This window comes from Podarcis melisellensis (genome assembly GCF_964234715.1).
Source record: "Podarcis melisellensis genome assembly, chromosome: 10".
NCBI lineage: Eukaryota > Metazoa > Chordata > Lepidosauria > Squamata > Lacertidae > Podarcis > Podarcis melisellensis.
This window is the reverse complement of record NC_138542.1, coordinates 12,453,714-12,474,149: the sequence shown is the minus strand read 5'-3', so window position 1 is coordinate 12,474,149 and position 20,436 is coordinate 12,453,714. Positions and strand designations below refer to the sequence as shown.

Genomic DNA, 20,436 nt, shown 5'->3' with positions numbered 1-20,436 from the left:
GCCAAATGTACGAGTACCAAGGCGTTCAACAACCAAGGAGTGACTGTACTAACTTTGCATGCCAAAGGACCCAGGTTTAATCACTGGCATATCCACTTGAAAGGACCCTCAATAGCAGGGCTGGGCAAAACCAATGCCTGAAACCCGAGAGCTACATCTAATCACAACACTGAGCAAAATGAGCCAATGGTATGATTCAATTTCAAAAATTCAATGCTAAGACTCTCCTGGCAGCTCCACAAGCTCTATTGATGATCTCATTCACTTCCCTCTGCAACATGAACTGAACATGAATTTTATGTCCTGAAGGGCACAAAAATGCCTTTATGAGTTATTGTATCAAAGCTACTAATGTATTTGGCCATCCAATCTGAAACGAATTCTATGTGTAAGCCTGTATGCAGAATTTCCCTCCCTGTGAATTTCTCCACAGATTAAGCGATTCAAATTTACCTTGCACAGGTCATGAAACAGCACTGATACATTTGCTTTCTGCTATTCTTCCACTCTGCATTCCAGGGATTTGTAACGACATCTGCACTGGGAGTATGTGTTTTTGAATTGCTATAAAAACTCCTTTGCCATCCCCGAAATCTCATATGAATGTATGAGAAGTGCTTTTTCTCAAATCTCATGCCATAATAGCAAATGGATTACTATTGCACTACTGCTAGTTTACATGCATGCTTTTGAAGGAAGAAAGCCTACCACAGGTTTAATTAACTCTCTCGACATATACATTAAAAATTGCTTCTGTATGTGCAGAAGCTGAAATCAATATTCCTTTCTTTTCCTAGGAGGCCAGAAAGATAATTATGATACAGGCAGGAATATAAATCATATTGGGGTAAGAGTGAGTAGATGGGGAAATTATGCTAATAAATGGTAGAAACAGGAAGCTGTGGCAAAAGCAAATAGTACATGTTCTAGAAATTCACTATAAACTGGAAGACAAACATAACAGGCACTGTCAGCTAATCTGTGGAAGGAATCCAGAATGAAATGAGGAAAGTCCATTCACCTCTAGTTTAACCTCCCATGTTAAAATATCTTGCCATCTTTCTAAAAAAAGTGATTTTTTTTATTTTGCTTTATTATGTTCTTAAGTTTTTTTTACTGTCCAACACTTTTTTCCTATTGCAACACCTACATTCCAGAAGCAGAGTCCACAAAATATGCAAATAAACAATAGGATTTCAGTATTTACTTTTCTAAGAGCAGTCTTCCTGCTTCATATCACAAAATGATCTTTAATCTGAGATACAAAAAATTTGTGATAAGGCTTTCTACATTACAGCAGTCCCCACGATGCCACAAATGCAGGAAACCCTTGCCATATCCCTAAAGCGCCACACTTTGGTACCAACTGCATATACTGCTAAGCCATGAATCTTCATTTATCAAACCACACTGCATACGCTGCCTAACTTCACTCCTTTGTTCCTGGGAATGAAGCGGCTAACCAAATCACAAAGGTCCTAGCTTTTGTGTTTTGAACTTGAGATCATGTTTGGGTTTTTTTTTAAATGGCTAAGCCAACAACCATCATTTAAAGCTGGCTATAAATTGTGGCTTGTACTTAACGTTACATGCTGGGTTTGGATATAACATTAAACTTTCCACTTCATAGTTTCTTTCCACTTGTGAAAGAAGAGGAGTGACATAGGAATGCTTGGGTTGCACACAGCTCATGCACAGTAGATTTTAATAAACCACGTTTCACGGCTTAGTGCTATAGGCAAAGATGAGCTTTGTGTGAGAAACACACCTTGTTTAAAAGGCTTCCAGAATTCTGAACAAGAATTGACCCACTCAATAACCTGAAAATATTATATCAACACTCATTCTGATGCGTCCTTACCATCTTCCCAGGTAAAAGGTGGAGGAGATTCAAGTTTAGGCCGTTCAGGTAAGTGCATTCCAGTTTCGTTATTATACCCAATTGCCTCTGCATCTCTTCTAGCTTGTCGCAGAACAATACCTCCTTGATCTCTTAACCGCACAGCAGCTCTATAGAATATTGTATCTTTTGCATTGTATTTCATACAGTTTTCAATGATAAGGTTAAAATCTTCTTCAAACTCGTTGAGATTTTTATAAGCTTGGGCATCCAACCGTTTTCTCATAGTAGAAAAATCCATGGGATGTTTAATATGATCCAAATAATCTGGAACCTGCAAGTACATTATTATTTTTTTAAAATATTTTTAATTCTTTGCTCTTTGATTGAAGCAGAAATATAAATATACTATACACTATACCACATTAACAGAAGGCAAAAATTACTTAGTTTCTTCCTAAAAATATTGAATCAATGAGATACATAGAAATGTATAAATGTGTATGTTTGTGACCTTGATAATTTGAAGCTTTGCACTTTCCAAACCTCTGTTCCCTTAATCTACTTTTAAAGGTAACCTTTATTTTAAAGTGAGGGACGCAGGTGGCGCTGTGGGTTAAAGCCTCAGCGCCTAGGACTTGCCGATCGAAAGGTCGGCGGTTCGAATCCCTGCGGCGGGGTGCGCTCCCGCTGCTCGGACCCAGCGCCTGCCAACCTAGCAGTTCGAAAGCACCTCCGGGTGCAAGTAGATAAATAGGGACCGCTTACCAGCGGGAAGGTAAACGGTGTTTCCGTGTGCGGCTCTGGCTCGCCAGAGCAGCGATGTCACGCTGGCCACATGACCTGGAAGTGTCTCCGGACAGCGCTGGCCCCTGGCCTCTTAAGTGAGATGGGCGCACAACCCCAGAGTCTGTCAAGACTGGCCCGTACGGGCAGGGGTACCTTTACCTTTATATTTTAAAGTGACTTGGGCACAGACAAATTAATTTTAATAGTTAAGCTAGAAAATAATCTAAAGTACTCTTCTTAGATTTGTATGATTAAATGCTATCATCTGGTTGAAGAATCAAATATTAGGGCTGGATTGAACTAAACAGTTGCACTAGCAGGAGCAGAAATCTTTGCACGAACAGATATTGGATTCCTCCTTTATATAATAATTATTTTTATATTTATGCTTTCACAAAGTCTAGAAAATGAAGGTATTAACATTTTAATGTTTGCAAATTAAAGCATTTTATCCTTCATGTGCAAGTCTGGTGATGCCAATTCTTTTTTTACCAGGTTCCACATCCTGCAGTATATTTCCAAGCTGTTGGCAGAGGGGGACTTTCCTCCTCTGGCAACTCCCTCAATCTATATGCTGAGTGCAGATGAGGAATGGGGTGATGTGTCCATCCTCAGCCAGGTTACTCACTCACCTGCATGAAATTCCATGACACCTATGGCTACCAAGCTAGCGCTTCAATACAAAACTGATCAACTGTATCAGAAATATTAAAGTTTCACCTCTTTAAGATTCACTGGTTGAGCAAATATGCGAGCAGAATCCTTTTCCTGTAGTTGGTCTAGAACTGACCGCAGTAGTACAGTAAATGGAGTTAGCTGAAGTTCCATGGCAACCTGTTCCACTTTGATCTATGCAATGGAAGACAAACAGAGCCCATTTCATTCATGGATACGATTGCAGACTGTAAGTATGAAAAATTGAATTTATCAATCCTAAGCAACTGTATTCAGAAATAAATTCCAACAAGTTTAATGGTGCTTACTCACAAAGTACTGCAACTTAAATGTTATATGTGATGTATGTTCAATGTGCAGTAACAAGGAAACATTGATTTGCCTGTATTTGGCAATGTTTACAGCTTAATTACAAAACCCCGTGTGCTTTTGGCAATACAACTAACGTAGAGCCATAGGTAACATTCAAGAGGAGAGTATACCAATGAAAACACGACACATAATCATGGTGCTCATTCAAAGCTTGGAGCCTTCCCAGTTACGCCACACTTCCAAGGTGCTCTAAGGCTGTTCCAAGTTGCCCTGAAACACGCGCAAACACCTACAGAGAAAGTTAGGGATCTTGAGACTAAGGCCTATTAGGAAAGCTTGAAGGAGTTGGGTATGTTTAGCTTGGAGAAAAGGCTTTTAAAAAATGACACGATAGCCATAGTCAAATATCTGAAGATGGCCATCACATAAGTAACAGCAAATTTGTTTTTGGTTGCTCCAGAAGGCAGGACCCAAAAACAATGGGTTCAAATGACAAAGCGGGGGGACGGGACAGAATTAAACTAAACATTAGGAAACAACTTTCTGACAATGCAAGCTGCTTGACAGTAGAACAAAGAGTCTTGGCAGGTGGACTCTCATTCATTAAAGTGTTTCAATGCTGGATGGCCAGCCATCTGGGATGCAGTGCTAGGTTTACTGGAACTAGGCAATCTTTGGGGTACCTTCCAATTCTATGAGCAAGCAAGGTACAAATGCATGAGATCTCTGATCCCCAAAGCTCTAAGATTGGAAAGAGGGTAGGATTCATACACATTCACTATGTGGGCGTCCAAAATGTTTCAGAAATGGAGCATGAAACACGCTTAAAAACCCCCTGGAGATTAGAATTTGAGAAAGGAGTTCTTCCTGACAGTTCACTATGCTTCAGAGATGTCCTCCACATAGTGTGATGTCAGATACAAGGGGATCCTACCCCTCCCTCATTATGAGAAGAGCAGGTTTCTGGTAACCATAAATTCTGGCGGCTACCAAGGCCACCCAAGATTTATGGGTCCCCGAGTGTGTATCCTTTGAATCAATCCTGACTCGGCAACATTTCCCTTCAAAATCCTAATAAATAAAATTACTCATATACCTGTTCTCTTTTTAACTTTTCTCGTTTTCGTATAAGTTCTATCAGCAGCCGTGCTCTCTCCAGATCGTGACGGAGCCTTTGCCAGTACTTCAACTTCTCCTTTAAGGCTTGTGTTTCTTCATCATCTTCCCTCTTACGAAAGAAAAGTAGTAGTTTCTATGTTATTCTGCTCTTAACTCTACAGCAGCTTCTAGCAAGCATTTCAAGAATAATTTTGAGTCCAGCTAGCCTGTGAAGTTACTTACGATTCCAGGTATACTATTTTTCTCTGATAGAACAAAGATAGGAATTAAAATCTCATCTTCATTTTCACTTAATACACAATTATACTGTTCCTAGCTACCTATGCCATATATTATCAACTCAAATCACATGAGCAGTTTAATTATGCTGGAAATTACGGAAGATACATACCTGTTGTGTGTTTCTTTGTGACTGCAAACTAGACTGCAGTCTTCTCAATAAAGGGACACCATTTCTGGACAACCTTTTAAGTAACCAGTAACTATGTACTCTTTCAACAAATTGCTTCTTTCGCTGAATAGCCACCTGATTCATAATTTTATTTAATCTAAAGCATAGGGGGAAAACAAACATATTAATTTTTGTAACTCAGTGCTGCATATTTTAATTAAGAAAGAAAATGGAATACTTCTGAATCGGAAATGTTGGTTTTGAAATGATACCAATATTTACATGGGCTGGTGTAAAAAGAACTTCAGGAAAGCCAGGTATCCCCCCCTTTTTTATTTTGGATGACACACCTATGTTACATCGCAAACTTGTTTTGGAATTCCCCTTGATTTCAAAAGTTTTACCATGCACTGGGGGTAAGGGACTGCTCCCCAAGAAACGCTAACTGAAAATTATTTTAGGTACTTGGAGCTAGTCACACTTTTAGAAGCAGGGTATTATACACAGTTACATAAATCTTACAAACCTGATACAGCTGGAATGTTATTTTCACCTGTTATTTCCTAGTGGAATGTTTCACAATACAGACCAAAAAAGAAAAGAAAGAGCCTGAACTACGCACATACCCTAAGACCTTTGACAAATCAATACATATTCACTGAGTTCCTTTCTTTGATTAAATTATTTAACGGTTTTGCTACTGAAGTTATGTAGTGAAGCCTGGGAAGCACGTTTACAAGACTTATAGTATCACATGTCCAAACACATACCTGTTATGACACATTTGACTGTGTAATACTAAAAAAAGAATCAACTCTCTTTCAATTAACCTGGTTGCCTAGAGATAATTCTCAACTGATATAAGATCCAGGCAAGTTGCCATTTACAAGTTTGATGTATCAGACTGCTATATTTCTATTACTATGCCAGCTGTGTTTGCTTCATCTAAGTACCAACAGGTGCATCTTATTTCCACTAGTTTTTTCTTCTTCATGGCATGCCAATCTGGATAATAGGGGATTGCATTAGGAATGTTGAGGCAGAAATAACCTTCTAGTAATTAGCTAAAATATTTTTTGGGGAAAACAAATTTACAGATGAGTGCTAAAACTGTTATTAGAAACAATTCTCCTTACACTTCTGCATGTAACTTCACTAATTTTATTCAAGGGATATACAAAGGTATTAGAACCGCATATAGCATCCAAAGAACTGCACATGCACATATACAAGGTTGGGGGGTTTTTTGGCCACCCATCCTAATGTAACCCTCACTCTCTCTCTCTCTCTCCAAATGCCTATTCCACTGCTCCTGAAGGTTGGGAACCATCAAGAGTAAATTTAAATTCAGAATTAGGAGCTATAAATCAAAAGTAAGATTGGCAACCCTCCCAACCTCCCTGAGTACAATCGGACTTGGATCTGGGCCATTGGTCTGTATGTGTAATTATTTCATAGGCAGTAGTACACTATTAAAAGCACAGGGGAAAGGGAAATATTTAACACTTCCTAATATCAGATAAAATACCAAGATTAGACCAAATTGTCTGCCCAGTAGTTTTCTGGGTTGAGGCAAATATGTCCCAAGATATTACACCTGTTAGGGTTGCCTTTAAGAATCAATTTCTCAAAATAAACAAAGTCAATATATGAAATAGTAGAAGTATGCAGCACCCAACCTTCCATTTCCAGTGTGGGTATCACATCACACACAGTAAGTACCCTGGGCTCCTCTGGGGACAAAGGCAGGATATAATTTTAAAATATAAAGAAGCAATATGTAGCCAATAAGGATACTTTCTAAAAGTAATGAGTTCCATGAAATTATTTAAATATATACATGATGTTTTTGTGTTTAACCCCTCTGAATGTTTAGAGGTTGACACCATCATACAAATAGGAAGTCACTCTTGAATAGCCCCTCTATTCACAAACCCAACTCCACTAACACAGCATAGCTGGGGGGAAAACAGGGAACCCCATAAAATAAAATAAATTCTAACTGCTAATTGAGGGTGTAGGCAACCCCTTTTTCAGGGCTGCATTTCAGTGGAGGACAGAAACAGAAACGATGATGGGTAGAACTAGAAACATTCACTAGATGAATGTGAGAATTAAGACCATTCTGTGCAAGTCTACTCAGAAGAAAGTCTCATGGGACTGTGACAGGGTTGCTCTCAAATAAGCATACAGGGGTTTTTTTTTAGAACAACAGATTAATAGCTGTTGTTTTGGAAAGCAAGTAAAAGTAATTCTTTCGATGGGTCACACAAAGAGCAAAAGCCTATCCATTTGTTCTCAGACATCCATTTCCTCAAGCCATACAAGCAGGGGAATTTATTTTCTTTAGAGAAACAAACATAAATTTAAATTAAGCAAAATACTGCCACTTGCAGTTGCTCCGAAGCTACATAAGGAGGGGAAGAACACTTTGAAAAACAAAGAAGAGTAAGTAGGAAATGTATGAGCAGAGAAGAAATGTTGATGGGATGGGGAAAGGTGGCAGCTTCAAGAAACACTGAAGGCTGAATAAAATGAGGTCAAAGGCTACAGACCGTCCACCTGTGATCTAAGCAAATAATTTAAAGGTTTCCTGTTCAATTTACTGTATTTTTCGCCCTATAGGACACACTTTTTCCCCTCCAAAAATGAAGGGGAAATGTGTGTGCGTCCTATGGGGCGAATGCAGGCTTCACGCAGCTCTCCACAAGCCGTGGGAGCCCGCGCCAGAGAGTTGCCTGCATGCTGAAGCCTAGGCGCGCTGAGCTCAGCACGCCCAGACTTCGCGCAGCTCTCCGCAAGGCGCAGGAGCCCGGCGCCAGGCTCCCGCGACTTGCAGAGAGTTGCCTGTTCTGGGGGCTGGGGAAGCTCGGGCTTCCCCTGCATCAGCCCCGCACCTGGGGGGAAATAATCCCCCCCTTATTTCCCCCCCAAAAAACTAGGTGCGCTTTATGGGGCGGTGCGTCCTACAGGGCGAAAAATACGGTAAGTGAACTCAAACCACAGCAATGATGACTCTGAAAGCTATCCTCACTCTTCTACAAAAAGATTAAGTTACTGAGTAAAAAGATTAAAAAAATTCTATTAACTTGTTTGTCAAATAGTGCCAGAAAGTATTGCAAGTTTCATTCCCTATCAATAAGCTGACAACTAAAAGAAAATTAAAATAAAGCAAATTTAACTTTAACATACTATTAAGCTAAATAAAGCATTGACTTCTAATGTTTGTCTTACCTCTGAGGAGGGATACACGGAGCAGATACTGCAGGCATAACTGTACAGGGTTCAGCCGGTGTCTTCTTTGACTTTTTAGCCTTTTTTCTGACCTTTGATGTGGACCTTGTTTTGGCAGAGCCCTCTTTTCTATAGAGGCCATTTTTCATTTCAGCTTCTCCATAAATGTTCAGAGGTCTCCGAATGGAACCTGGTGGTGTATGTACATCACAATATGCAGTCTTTTTTACTGAGAATGTCGTGCCACTACCAGTTAATTCTTTCACTGGTTCCATTTTCATATACAAACCAGCTTTTTGAGCACATGTAACATGGAATGCTGTGTAGCAGTTTGCTTTGTGGCACTGAATACAGGCACCAACACCTTTCTGTTTACAGAGGTAGCATGTTAACTTCCATCGGGCAGGGGGAATGTTCTTAACTCCATCTATTGGCTCAATAAAAACTGTATTGGCAAATCCAACTTCCGGAATCCAAAGAGCACAAACAACATGTCCCCATCGATCATCATCTGTCTTTTTAAAGGCACCTCCTTTGTTTGGACACAGTACACAGTCTACAGGCCGTGAACGGGACTGTAGACACTGTCTGCAGAGCCACTGGCCCTCAGGTATATATGGCACCCCATAACACTCCTGATGCACTGCTAAGTTACACATATCACAAAAAAGAATTACATTGCTGTTCTGACACTCTCCATCCATGCAAATACAACAAACTGCATCTTCATCAATTAAAGACTGATGCTCACCCTGTTTTTGAGTCTCACAATAAGATTCTTTCTCAAAACGGTCCATAAGAAATTCAAACATGTTTTGCGATACAACCGAGAATCCATCACTCTTTCGCTTTTCATTGATTATTTCTAGCCACGCATAATCTTCTTCATCCATATCATACTCCACTTCATTATCAAGTTCTTCCGAAGACTTTTCAATAAATTTATAGTACGATGGAGGCCTCCGGGGTGCAGAAGGTGGACTGTACTCAACAATATGCACTTTGGGTTCTGGAAGAGTACTTGCTGTAGACGGGATGCCATGCGCACTCGGAGACGTTTCATTTTTCTTTTTAACTTTGTTGTTTCTATGCCTCTTTGTTCTCAGAAAGATTGGTGGCCTTTCACTATTTTCTTTATTGCTGTTGCATTCACTTAATTCTTGGGCTGTAAGATCATCTTCTAATATAATTTCCAGGGGTTCGAAGATACTGATCCTGTGCAATCGCCCTTCAATTTCTATTTCTACCATCCTTTGAGCCTGGGCATAGGTCAAAGTTTCTCTAGTAGGGGAGTGTTTAATACTGCATGGAGAAGAAGAGTGTCTTGCTGAAGATACTCGATGACATCTTCCTTTCCTCCTCATTTGGTACTGATTACCTAAAATTAGAAGCATGATTGTAAGATGAAATTGTATATTTTAATATGAAAACAGGAAAGACAAACGGAGAAACATTTAAATGTAGTATCTTGAAGGCATTTAAAAACTATGAAACAAAATACTTTCATAAGACCACAGTAAGAACTCCACACATTTTTGTAGTTTAAGAAAACTCTTAACAATTCATTTTATAAAAAATCCCTGCAGTTAAACAGATGTGTGTACTGTCATTAAGTCAGCCTTCCCCAACCTTAACTACGCAGATGTTGTTGTACTACAACTCCCATCATCCCTGACTACTGGCCACAATGGCTAGAAGTGATGAAGATCGTAGTTTAACAATATCTGAAGAAACAGAGTTATAGCATGATCTAGTAGCATGATATATTTACTGGTTTGCTGGTCACTGGTATTCAAAATGAGTTGGATCCAGAGAACCGTGATTGAAAATCTGCTTGTACAGTAGGGCTTTCCTGACTACAACCACCCCAAAGCTGCTCCTGAGAGTTGAGAGCCCTTGTCTAATGGCTTGGGATGAGAAACAGGAAGTTGCAGCAGGGCAGGTACATTCAGAATAATTCAGCAAGGCTTCAGAAGCATTTTTCTACTCACACAAGACACAAACAAGCCCATTTCTTAAAACTAAATAGTAGTTTATCCACTTATTATCATTATTCCATTTATCTGTTGCATTTTTTTTGTCTCAAGCAGGAAAAAGTCATTTTTAAAAAACACATAAAACATTAAAACCAGAAATGAAAAGAAAACGTTAAAGTATCCCATCCCCTCTAAAAGGCTCTATACTGTTAAAAGTCAAATGCCTGGTTGAAGAGGAATGTTTTCACCTGAAACCTGAAGCTATTAAGTGATGGCAACAGAAGAGCCTCCCTGGTGACAGCATTGCCTAAATCCTACGCACGCTTACTTGGAAGTAAGGGACACTGAAGTCGATGTAAATATTGTGCTGTTAAAAATACATGCATAACACATTTTGCCTGATATTAAATAAAAGGAGGGAAAAAAGACTAACAGCATGTGATATGCAGTACTTTAATTAGTAACTTGAACAGACGATCGGTGAGCCTGTCTACAGTCCAGTTCACATGTCATTAAAATAAACTATGGTATAAAGCAGGCAGGTCCAACAGGTAGATCGTGATCTACCGGTAGATCACTGAATGTCTGTGGTAGATCACAGGTAGATCACTGTCTCCTCCCAAAGAAACTCAACAAGCTCATCATTTTCGTCCTGCTCCCCCCAAAAAACAGGCCTTCACCCTTCCTAAAAGCTTGGCAACTTTGACCTGAACCCCCCAAAAGGGGGTAGATCACTACCAGTTTTTAACTGTGAGTAGATCGCAGTCTCTTGGAAGTTGGCCACCCCTGGTATAAAGTGACCAAACAGTGTGTTGGAGCACGTTGATCGAAAGACTGTGCTTTGTTTTTGCCTTCAGCAACACTGGAGAAGAAATTGGAGGGTGGATTCAAGTTACTTACAAACCAGTGGTTGTCATTTGCCTGAACTCGCAAACACACCACACAGTGTAAGCAAAAAACAAATATTTGCATACTGCTCATTAAGGCTGGCCTTTCAACACTGTGATATATCACCAGCTAAACAATGCAATGTACTGATATATCACAATGTCTGAAATAAGGATGGAGCTATGTAGAGGCATTTGATGGTGTCACGGTTTTTCCTACATTGTGATTTTTGCACAGCACACAAACACACACATCACAATTTGTAAAATATTGCAAGGTAAAAAAATTATGAAACTGGTATCACAATATGGACTTCAAACAGGTTTTGGACAATATATCGCCCAGCCCTAATACACATCATGATTCATGATATATTGCCCGGTTAAAAATTATGAAACCAGTATCCTTATATGGACTTTAAAACTGTTTTGGACAATATATCACCCAGCCATACGGCTCATGGCTTGTGTGGGAGGAGGGAACAAACCATTACTTCTGGTTCATGCATGATGGAAAGCTAGCTTCTGGGGGTTTTTTACTATAGAATCATAGAGTTGGAAGAGACCACAAGGGCCATCGAGTCCAACCCCCTGCCAAGAACTGAACACCATCAGAGCACTCCTGACATATTGTTGTCAAGCCTCTGCTTAAAGACCTCCAAAGAAGGAGACTCCACCACACTCCTTGGCAGCAAATTCCACTGTCAAACAGCTCTTACTAAAGGTTTGCTTTCCTGCAGCTAAGGACTGGCAGAAGCAAAGGGAGAACAAAGCACCTGTGCTTTCAGAAGTGTGCAGAATGTGAACCAGTCCTTCAAGCAATAGCAAGCTTTGATTGCAGATTTGTTTACTGGAGAGATTAATGATTCATTGGGCATGCCACTTCCTACTTTCACTATATATATTTGAAACAGTGAGCCACTCCTTAATTCACGTTCAAACAACTATCCATCATTCACAGGTGTAACATAGCATAGCATAAACTAAAACAGGTACACTTCACTGACACCAGAGTCCTATGCACAGGCAGAAAAAACCCATCTGCTTGTAAGGACTGGGGCTGCCAATTTTTGCAGCATTTCACAGCATGAAGAATCCTGAAGTGTCCTGTGACTTCCAAAAGCAAGGAGGCAGAATGGAGAAAAGTAAGTGGGTGGGTGTTTGAATGACAGAGTGAGAGATAGTACACCTGCAATGAAAGGAGCTAGGAAGCTCCAATGCATTTGCAGAATACTGTGCATAGCCTTTTGGATCAAACACTTTAACATTATTTGGAAAGTTTATTTTGCACCTATTTGTTTTATTTAGATGGGTTATCCTAAAGACAGATATTGAATTATACAAGAGCTTGAAATTTTGGTGCAAGGAACGGAATGGTGCCAGTAAATGAAGGCATTTAAGGCTATCATTGGAGAGGTGATAGCTATACAAGACAATGTTCCATCAGGTAATTTCCTGGGGCCTCCCACCACCACCAGTGCAAAAGAAAGAAAATAAAAATCCATCACCTTGTTTCTAATACAGGATGTCTTGAAATATTTTTTAAATGGACCTCTGCAAAAATGGCTCAAAGAAATGTGAAGTGAGCATCAGATGCTGATTTCTATGAAGGATTTGTTATAGGAACTAACTGACAGATGTCAACAAATACTTAACACTTTTTTATTCTCCTTAGCTCCACAGTATTGAGGATTGCATTCTGCTCTTCTATCAAGCAAAATGGGCCTCTAATTATGAAAAATGACTTGCACAAGGTCTTTCATGCAGTGGTTCCTCACCGACTCCTTCTGACTGCAACCACAGAGCTCTCCAAAGCCAAGTAACATGGGATTGCACATGGAGGGCTACAGTGAGAAAGGGGTCTCTCCCCACACCAACTGTGACAAACAGATTTTAGGGGTAAAGAAACAACTCTGTTGCACAAGTAGCCTAATTTTTCTCATGGTCTGGATCTAAGCCAGCATGTGAAATCCACAGAATTAAATCCAATGTTGAATTTGTAGATATTTTTGTTCAACAACAATATATACATAATTCATGTTTGTGACCTACATTACAATCAACAAAGATTGTTTCCATAATGTTCTTATTTTTCTTAGGTAGAATAGAAACCGTTTTACCTGATGTTATAGGATTTCACTTGTGTTTATGGTTGTGTAGCTTTTAATACATACTGTCTGGAAATTATACAGAGGATGGTATATTTTGTGTACATATCTCTTTTACTTGCCTCTGAGAAAGGACAGTTTTGATAATGAGATATAGCAACACTTTCAGGTTCTGGGTTAAAGCAGACACTGACACAATTTGTAGTTATGAACCAACAAATGTTGTGATGCAGTGTAAATGAGCCCATAAAAAAATCATTTGGAGAAAACTTGGAGGAACGTAATTATGACTGATATGCTTGGGAAGAAGTGGGACATTTGTTCCTTCCCCTTTAGTGTATTGCTTGACTTGCTCATCAGCAGAAAAATGATATTTGAATGGCTCTGTCTTGTAATAGGGTCAGAAATTTGCTGGGAAATGCTGATGTACAGTACAGTACAGTACACAAATACAAGTACGAGGCAGCACCTGTGAGGGATGTTATGTGCTTCTAATGGGGAACAGGGCAAGAGAGGAAAAAGAAGAGTTATGTTGTGAAAATTCACATGCCAAAATGTGAAAGAAAGGAAATACAGTGAGTTGAGCTCAAAAACTAAAGGAGCAAAATCACACCTTGGTCATTTCTGTAAACTGTCCTGTTTACAAACAATGTAGGCAAATTTTATTGTTCTGTTTACAGCAATTATTTTTCATTCAATAAATAAACTCTGTCAAACTATCTGCTGAACAAGTATTCACTTAAGGCAGATTTTCCAGATGTTTTGATTACAACTCCCATCAGACCCAGCCAGCATGGCCAATGGTCCAAACTACAGTATCTGGAGGACAAAAGGTTGGAGAAGACTGTCTCACAGCATCAGATTCTCTCCCCAAGGCACCAACCTTCACTGCCACAGGATCAATTTTACTCTAACAGGAACAAAACAAGACTATGACTACTAGACAACAAAACAAAGTATTATCTGGATAGCCTCAGTGCGATTTTCCAGACTAAACTACAGCACAATCAACAACGAATTAGCTTCTTAGAACATGAACCACAATAAGTGGTCAACTTGATAAAATCAGTAAAAAACTGTGGCTAGCCTTGATCATTTGGAGCCATACAACCATTCAACGTTACTAAGGAAAGCTTGGCTCCCCGAGGATTAGAATAATTTCATGCAGTTAGTAAAAGCATATTAAATTAAATATAATTTTTTCAACCATCATCTAAGCTCACTCAATTCCTCTGGGAGGTTTGATAAAAAGCTAATTATTTCATTTCAGTAAGTGCACAAGAGGGTGTGCTTCAAGTGCGCTGAAGGACCTATGGCACCTACACAAGATCACATATGCCTACTCCAGACTGTATTTAATTTTAAGTGCCCACATCACCGATAGCTCATGTGCATTCATGTATTCACCTTAAAAAGCACGGGAGGTAAAAATCCTTTGTATGTACACGTACACAGAATCCCCCGAATGAACAGGGCAATGGTCCTGTATTTCCATGTCCTCCAGCTCAGTATATGAACACTCAGTGAACTAGGCTGTTATAGGAAATATTGGTCTGTGTACAACTCTCATATCCACAATATAGTCAAGGAAAATGAGTTCGTGGTTTGGGAAGCACTCATCTGGGAGTGGGGTGTAAGAGGACAGAAATACTATGGGTATCCCTTGCATTTGCGGATGCTACAACCACAACAGGAAGGTCCATGCACCCAGATGACAAGTATGCCAATGGAGTTAAAGTTGTTAAGGGTTACTAGTATTTGGTAATCTTGAGCAAAGCACCCTATCTCCCTTCCTCCCACTGTTCCCCCATGGACTACAAAGCTATAACAGACACTTAAAGGAATGCATGCCTAAAAAAAACTTGCTCAAACATTTTATGGACACAGGTCCCAAGTCCTGCACGCCTTCACATGCAGAATGATTCTTAGGTCACAATCTTTTTTCTGTTATTACCCAATAACTGGTTGTGTTTGTGGTTTATTTGAGCTTAGACTGTCGTAATTTATAAAGCTTCTTATACAGCCTTATAAAAAGAACTGAAGCACAAAACAAAATAGTATTTATAAAGTTATCACTGCAAAACGTAGCTTTGATATATTACTTTAAAAAACTGTGCAGACTGCAAAACATGTATCAGAAAGCAATTCAACAGGCAACAGCTGCTTCTTAAAAAAGTGGTAATAGAAGACTACTGGATAGTAATCATCATTTTCTCTTCCAGTAACCGCAGCTGTTAGTAAGAAAAGAATAGGGTAGCTGTGCAATGATATCTGAAGACATAAAACAAGCAACACTCAACAAATGTCTGCACTGGGGAAACATTTTACACATATTCATGGCACCAACTCTATTTGAAACATTTGTGTCAATGCCCTCCCTTCAAATGACAGTTCTCCCACTTCCCCATGTTACAGAGGATGAATATTACTTATTTTCAAATTGTGTTGACATTTCCCCCCACAATAAGCACTTTTGGGAAGTGCAAATATTCCCACTAAATCTTTAATCACGAATACTGAGGGGTAAGAAAGAGGAGCAGAAGCTACATGAACTTTGTGAAATTGTAGTGTTTTAATAGCAAGTTCATCGAGTGAACACCCAAATGCAAGAGGCATCTATACAAACCTTCATCAAAATTGGCACTCTTATGAAACAGCCACTCAGACCTGGTCTGGTAGCTTGCAACTCATCTCCCACCTCCCCCGCTTTTTTTTACTGGTTCCAGACTAAACTGCATCAAATCCAATGTCACATTTCAATTTTTGTAACAGAAAGAGGGCTATGTTTGTGTGTGTACACAATGGGGAGCATTTCTAAGCTTTTTATGGAGAGCTATTACAACATAATCCTATGGCTTTCCAGTTCAATGGGATTTACCCATCACATTGAATCAGATTGAATCCTTGGGGAACCAACTGACTTAACCTTGTGAGGTAGGCCACTACTTCTCTCATTTTATAATTGGTGATCTGATGAGAAAGACAGAAATGGATCTCGCATTCAGACATTTTTAGATCCAAGCAAACTTTTAAAATACCCAAACTGTGTTTACAGTACTATTTGACAGCCATAATTCATTTCAAAATCTCAGACATTATATAAATGAAAACTAAACTAAAACTGTGGAAGAAATTATTATGCTAAACTACAACTATTTCCCCATGGATTTTAAAAAGAAAAAAAAAACATGGGAAAAGAAAGAACCATGCAAGTTATTCTGAGAGCGTATTCCTCTATCATAAACTAGATAAAATCTAGATCAGAGAGAATGAATTCCACGTCTAGAAGAATGACAGAAAGAAATGCTTACCATATGTGTAAACAACTATCTGACTTTTAGAAGACATCTGAAGGCAGCCCTGTTTAGAGAAGTTTTTAATGTTTGTAATTTTACCGTGTTTTTAATATTCTGTTGGGAGCTGCCCAGAGTGGCTGGGGAAACCCAGATAGATGGGTGGGGTATAAATCATCATCAACAACAACATTTCTCAAAGTTCAGCAACAGCCAAAGCGTCTTAAAAGTGACATTTTATCACCAGACCACATTGCCAAAATAAAGCCTTCCTCAAGAAGCATACCGTTTGCGAGGCTTGTACTATTGTACTATAGTCAGGGTTTACCCTATCTGCAGTTCCCTTGGGAACGCAAAATAATAAATCACACGTCCACTTGCGGAGCGTCTTACATCATCTCTTGTTACAGAAAGGAAGATGAAAGCCTCTTCCAACTGCATGCCGCCGAGTTAAAAGGCCCCGGTCCCTGGGAGGTAACGCTCCTCTTACAAACTGCGGAACCCGCTGCACTGAATCCGGCCGGGCCAGCTCCCAGCTGGGAGTTACAACAGAAAGGCGAGGGGGAAGGTGGGGGGTGGGGAAAGTCGCGCTTCGCCCCGAAAGCGAAAGCGAACTCCCCAGGAAGTAACCCTTTCCTCCCCGACGGGAACCAGGCGAAACAGGAAGACTCGATAGGTTTTGCGGGAGGCGCGGGCCACCCTCCCTCTTTCCAATCCTCCTTCCCCCCCCCCCTCGGTTTCGCGGAATGGTTGCGCCCTGCACGAGATTCCCGTACAACAACCCCCGCCGCCGCCGCCCACCCCCTTCCCCGAACGTCGCCTTCCCCCCCGCCCGCCCGGCCGCGACATCAACAACAGCGGGCGCCCCTCCCGCTGGCGCGCCGATGGTTCCTTCCCCTCCCCCACCGCCCCTCCCCTCTCGCCGAGTGGTTCCTCCCACGCCAGGCCCGGCGCCTTATCCTTTGCGAGGCCCTACCTCTCCCCGCCGCGCCCGCCTCGCTTTTCCTGCCCCCCACCCGGGACAATGCTCGGGCCGCAAACATGGCGCCCGCCCGCCCGTGAGGTGGGTGGTGGCGCGGAGGGGGTGGCGGTTTGACGGGGCCGCGGGCGCTCACCTGAGGGAGCTGGCCGACCCCTCCCTTGGCTGCGAGACTCCGGGGCTAATGGCGGCTCCCTCAGCTTGCTAACGCCGAGCGGCTGTGAGGAGACTGAGGGAGGGGCCTCGTCGTCCGCGCTGTCCCGGCCGCCTTGGGGCTCCCGGTGGCGGCGGCGGCGGCGGTTGCTGTCTCCGGCTGCCGCGACGCATTCGGGGGCGGAGGGCCGGCTGCGGGTTGGTCGCCGAGGCTCCCGTGGCCGAGAACCTTCCCCTCCTCCTCCTCCTCCCCCCTTCGGCACAAACAATGCGGCGGCTTCACCACAGCGCTCGCGCCGGCGGGGGAGGGGAGGGAGGGAGGCGGGGGAGGAGCAGCAGCAGCAGCGGGACGCGAGGGCGCCAGGCACCTCCCAGCCCCGCGGACGACGACGCGCGTTCTGGGGGCGGGGCCACGGAGGCTCCGCCCATCACCGCCTTCGTCATCCGCCCGCCGCCAACCAATCCTCGGGAGCGAGGTGGGCGGGGCCGAGAGCGCGTCGGATTTTGTTAAGACCGCAGGCTGCTGCCGGGTTCAGGGATGGACGGGGCGGATGGGAAGGGAGCACGAGGCCCTTTCTTGGGCGATCTTCCGCGGCGTGGCGCTTTTTTCCTTGCGGAGCGAGGTGGGAGGAGAAGGTTTCGTAGGATCGGCTGGGGGAGTCCTGACGCGTCAGGTTCTTTGCCACTCCAGATCCCACTGTATTTGGGAAGATTAAAGGGATCCAGCCCCTTAGATCTTCATCTTCTTTGATGCAGAGGGCTTTAAAGCCTGGATTCGGCCCCCAACTTGGGGCCCGCCTTCACTGACATACTTTTGGCACTCCCGTGAAAGCTCACCTTTCCAAGTTTTCATGGATGAAATAATGGAATACTGAATGGTTATAGGGCAGGCATGTCCCACTCCCAAGAGACTGTGATCTACTCCCAGTATAAAAAAAACTGGCAGTGATCTACCCATTGTCATTGGAGGGAGGAGGAGCGAGCCTGGGATGGATAGCTTGCCCAGAATTTCTTTAGGAGGGAAGTGCCCAGAGTTGTTGAGCTTTTTTTGGGGGGGGGGAATTGCACAGAGTTTTTTAGCTTTCCCCCCATAACGATCTACCAGGATCAGCTGGGGATCTACTGGTAGATCGTGATCTGCTGCTTGGACATCCTTGGTATAGGTTTTTTTATATATATAAAATATGCAGGGATTTGTGATACGTGAAATGAACCATGGAAAGAGAAGGAAAATCATTGATATCTTAAGGACATAACTCTCTGACTTTTAGAAGACATATGAAGGCAGTCCTGTAGCTTGTAGATCATAGTGAAAGTACATGAAACTATTATATTTCATTGGATGGTAAAAAATGCTTTTAATTATATGAATAATAATAATGATAGACTATTTATACTCTACCCATCTAGCTGGGTTTCCCCATCCACTCTGGGCAGCTTCCAACAGAATATTAAAAAGTTAAGTAAAATAAATACTTTACTGTATTGAGTCTGTCAACGGAGGGGGGAAATTTTTAATGGTATGCATTGTCACATGTTCTGTTAGTAACATAAACATTTGTATTCTTTATGTTGCTGAGGATATTTTCTGTTTCCACAGGCAACATCTCTATAGTATTATGATTTAATACTGATACATTGTTATTGGAATGTTGCCCTTTGGCTCCTTAGAAGTTGGACTCCCGATTTCCATCAGTCTCGACCAATATTGTCAAGGATGGTTAGAGCTGTAGTGCAATAATACTCTGCAGGGCTCAAGGTTCCCGTATCCCTATACTGCAAGCTTTATGGCAATAATATGTGAGCACCCCTGTTTATCTGCCATGTGACAAGTATCTGCATGGAACCAGGTCTCAAACTGAATTAAGTAATGCTCAGGACTGTCACACAATAAAAGAATAAAAGTGGGAGAAGTAAAACTTTAGAACCCACAGTAAGATGCAATTCCAACATGTGATGCAAACACCCATATCGATCAACAATCTTAAATAAGAGTTTGGAAACAAATGGCCTGAAGTTAGTTTGTAGCAAAGATGCCCAACATATTCATATGGTGATAATAGAAATAAAAAAGAAGCTGAATTCTGTCTATATTGTGTTAATTTTAGGGAATGGCCAGCTGTCCTTGTTCTCAAGGGATTCTTGCAAAAATACTAAACTATTTCATTCCCTTATCTGTAATTACAGCATTCTAGTACTTTCAGTTATACTTCTTAAGAATTAGTTTCTGTATAAAGGGTAACAATCATTGAAAGATAACCAAGTATTCAAAATACAGCTCACACTACATATTTCAGGCCTACATGACATAATGCATTACAACAGCCTTTAATTACAAGCCTTTTTTATAAGTCCTCAGCTAGTGATAAGATTATTAAAGTTAAATAAATGATTCAAATCTGTCATCCCCGTTGTTTTTTAATCTTCCTCTGACCTTCTCAAGTTCCTCCATATCACTGCATTTTAAGCCAGTTTCCTTCTGCTGGAGAACTAAAAACAAAGCGTTCCTATTATCAGCTTTAGTAGCAACTTCAAGCTGCATCCACACACTTCTTTACTATGAGCCAAGTATGTTGCTGAATGCTGTACTTAACAATCAACTCTCCTTTTAATTTTTCATTGAAAGGGTTAGATATAACTTCATTTAGAAACAGCAGGGGGAAATCAAGTGTAGGACCAG

General features: G+C 41.3%; 1 protein-coding gene across 4 annotated transcripts in view; it reads right to left on the bottom strand.

Moving 5' to 3' along the window:
- The window catches only part of BRD1 (bromodomain containing 1), a 43,439-nt gene extending 25,343 nt beyond the window's left edge, over window positions 1-18,096 (bottom strand). For 3 of the 4 annotated variants that reach the window (XM_081929130.1, XM_081929132.1, XM_081929133.1), the window contains exons 1-6: window positions 17,740-17,873; window positions 8,361-9,738; window positions 5,127-5,283; window positions 4,713-4,844; window positions 3,350-3,478; window positions 1,862-2,174 (exon numbers count right to left, since the gene is read on the bottom strand). In XM_081929130.1, the coding sequence (XP_081785256.1) occupies window positions 1,862-2,174; window positions 3,350-3,478; window positions 4,713-4,844; window positions 5,127-5,283; window positions 8,361-9,724 (2,095 nt within the window). In that variant the 5' untranslated portion in view covers window positions 9,725-9,738; window positions 17,740-17,873. Of the gene's footprint in view, window positions 1-1,861; window positions 2,175-3,349; window positions 3,479-4,712; window positions 4,845-5,126; window positions 5,284-8,360; window positions 9,739-17,739 lie in introns of all 4 variants that reach the window. The other variant, XM_081929131.1, reaches the window with a different exon arrangement.
- Window positions 18,097-20,436: the final 2,340 nt, after the last annotated feature.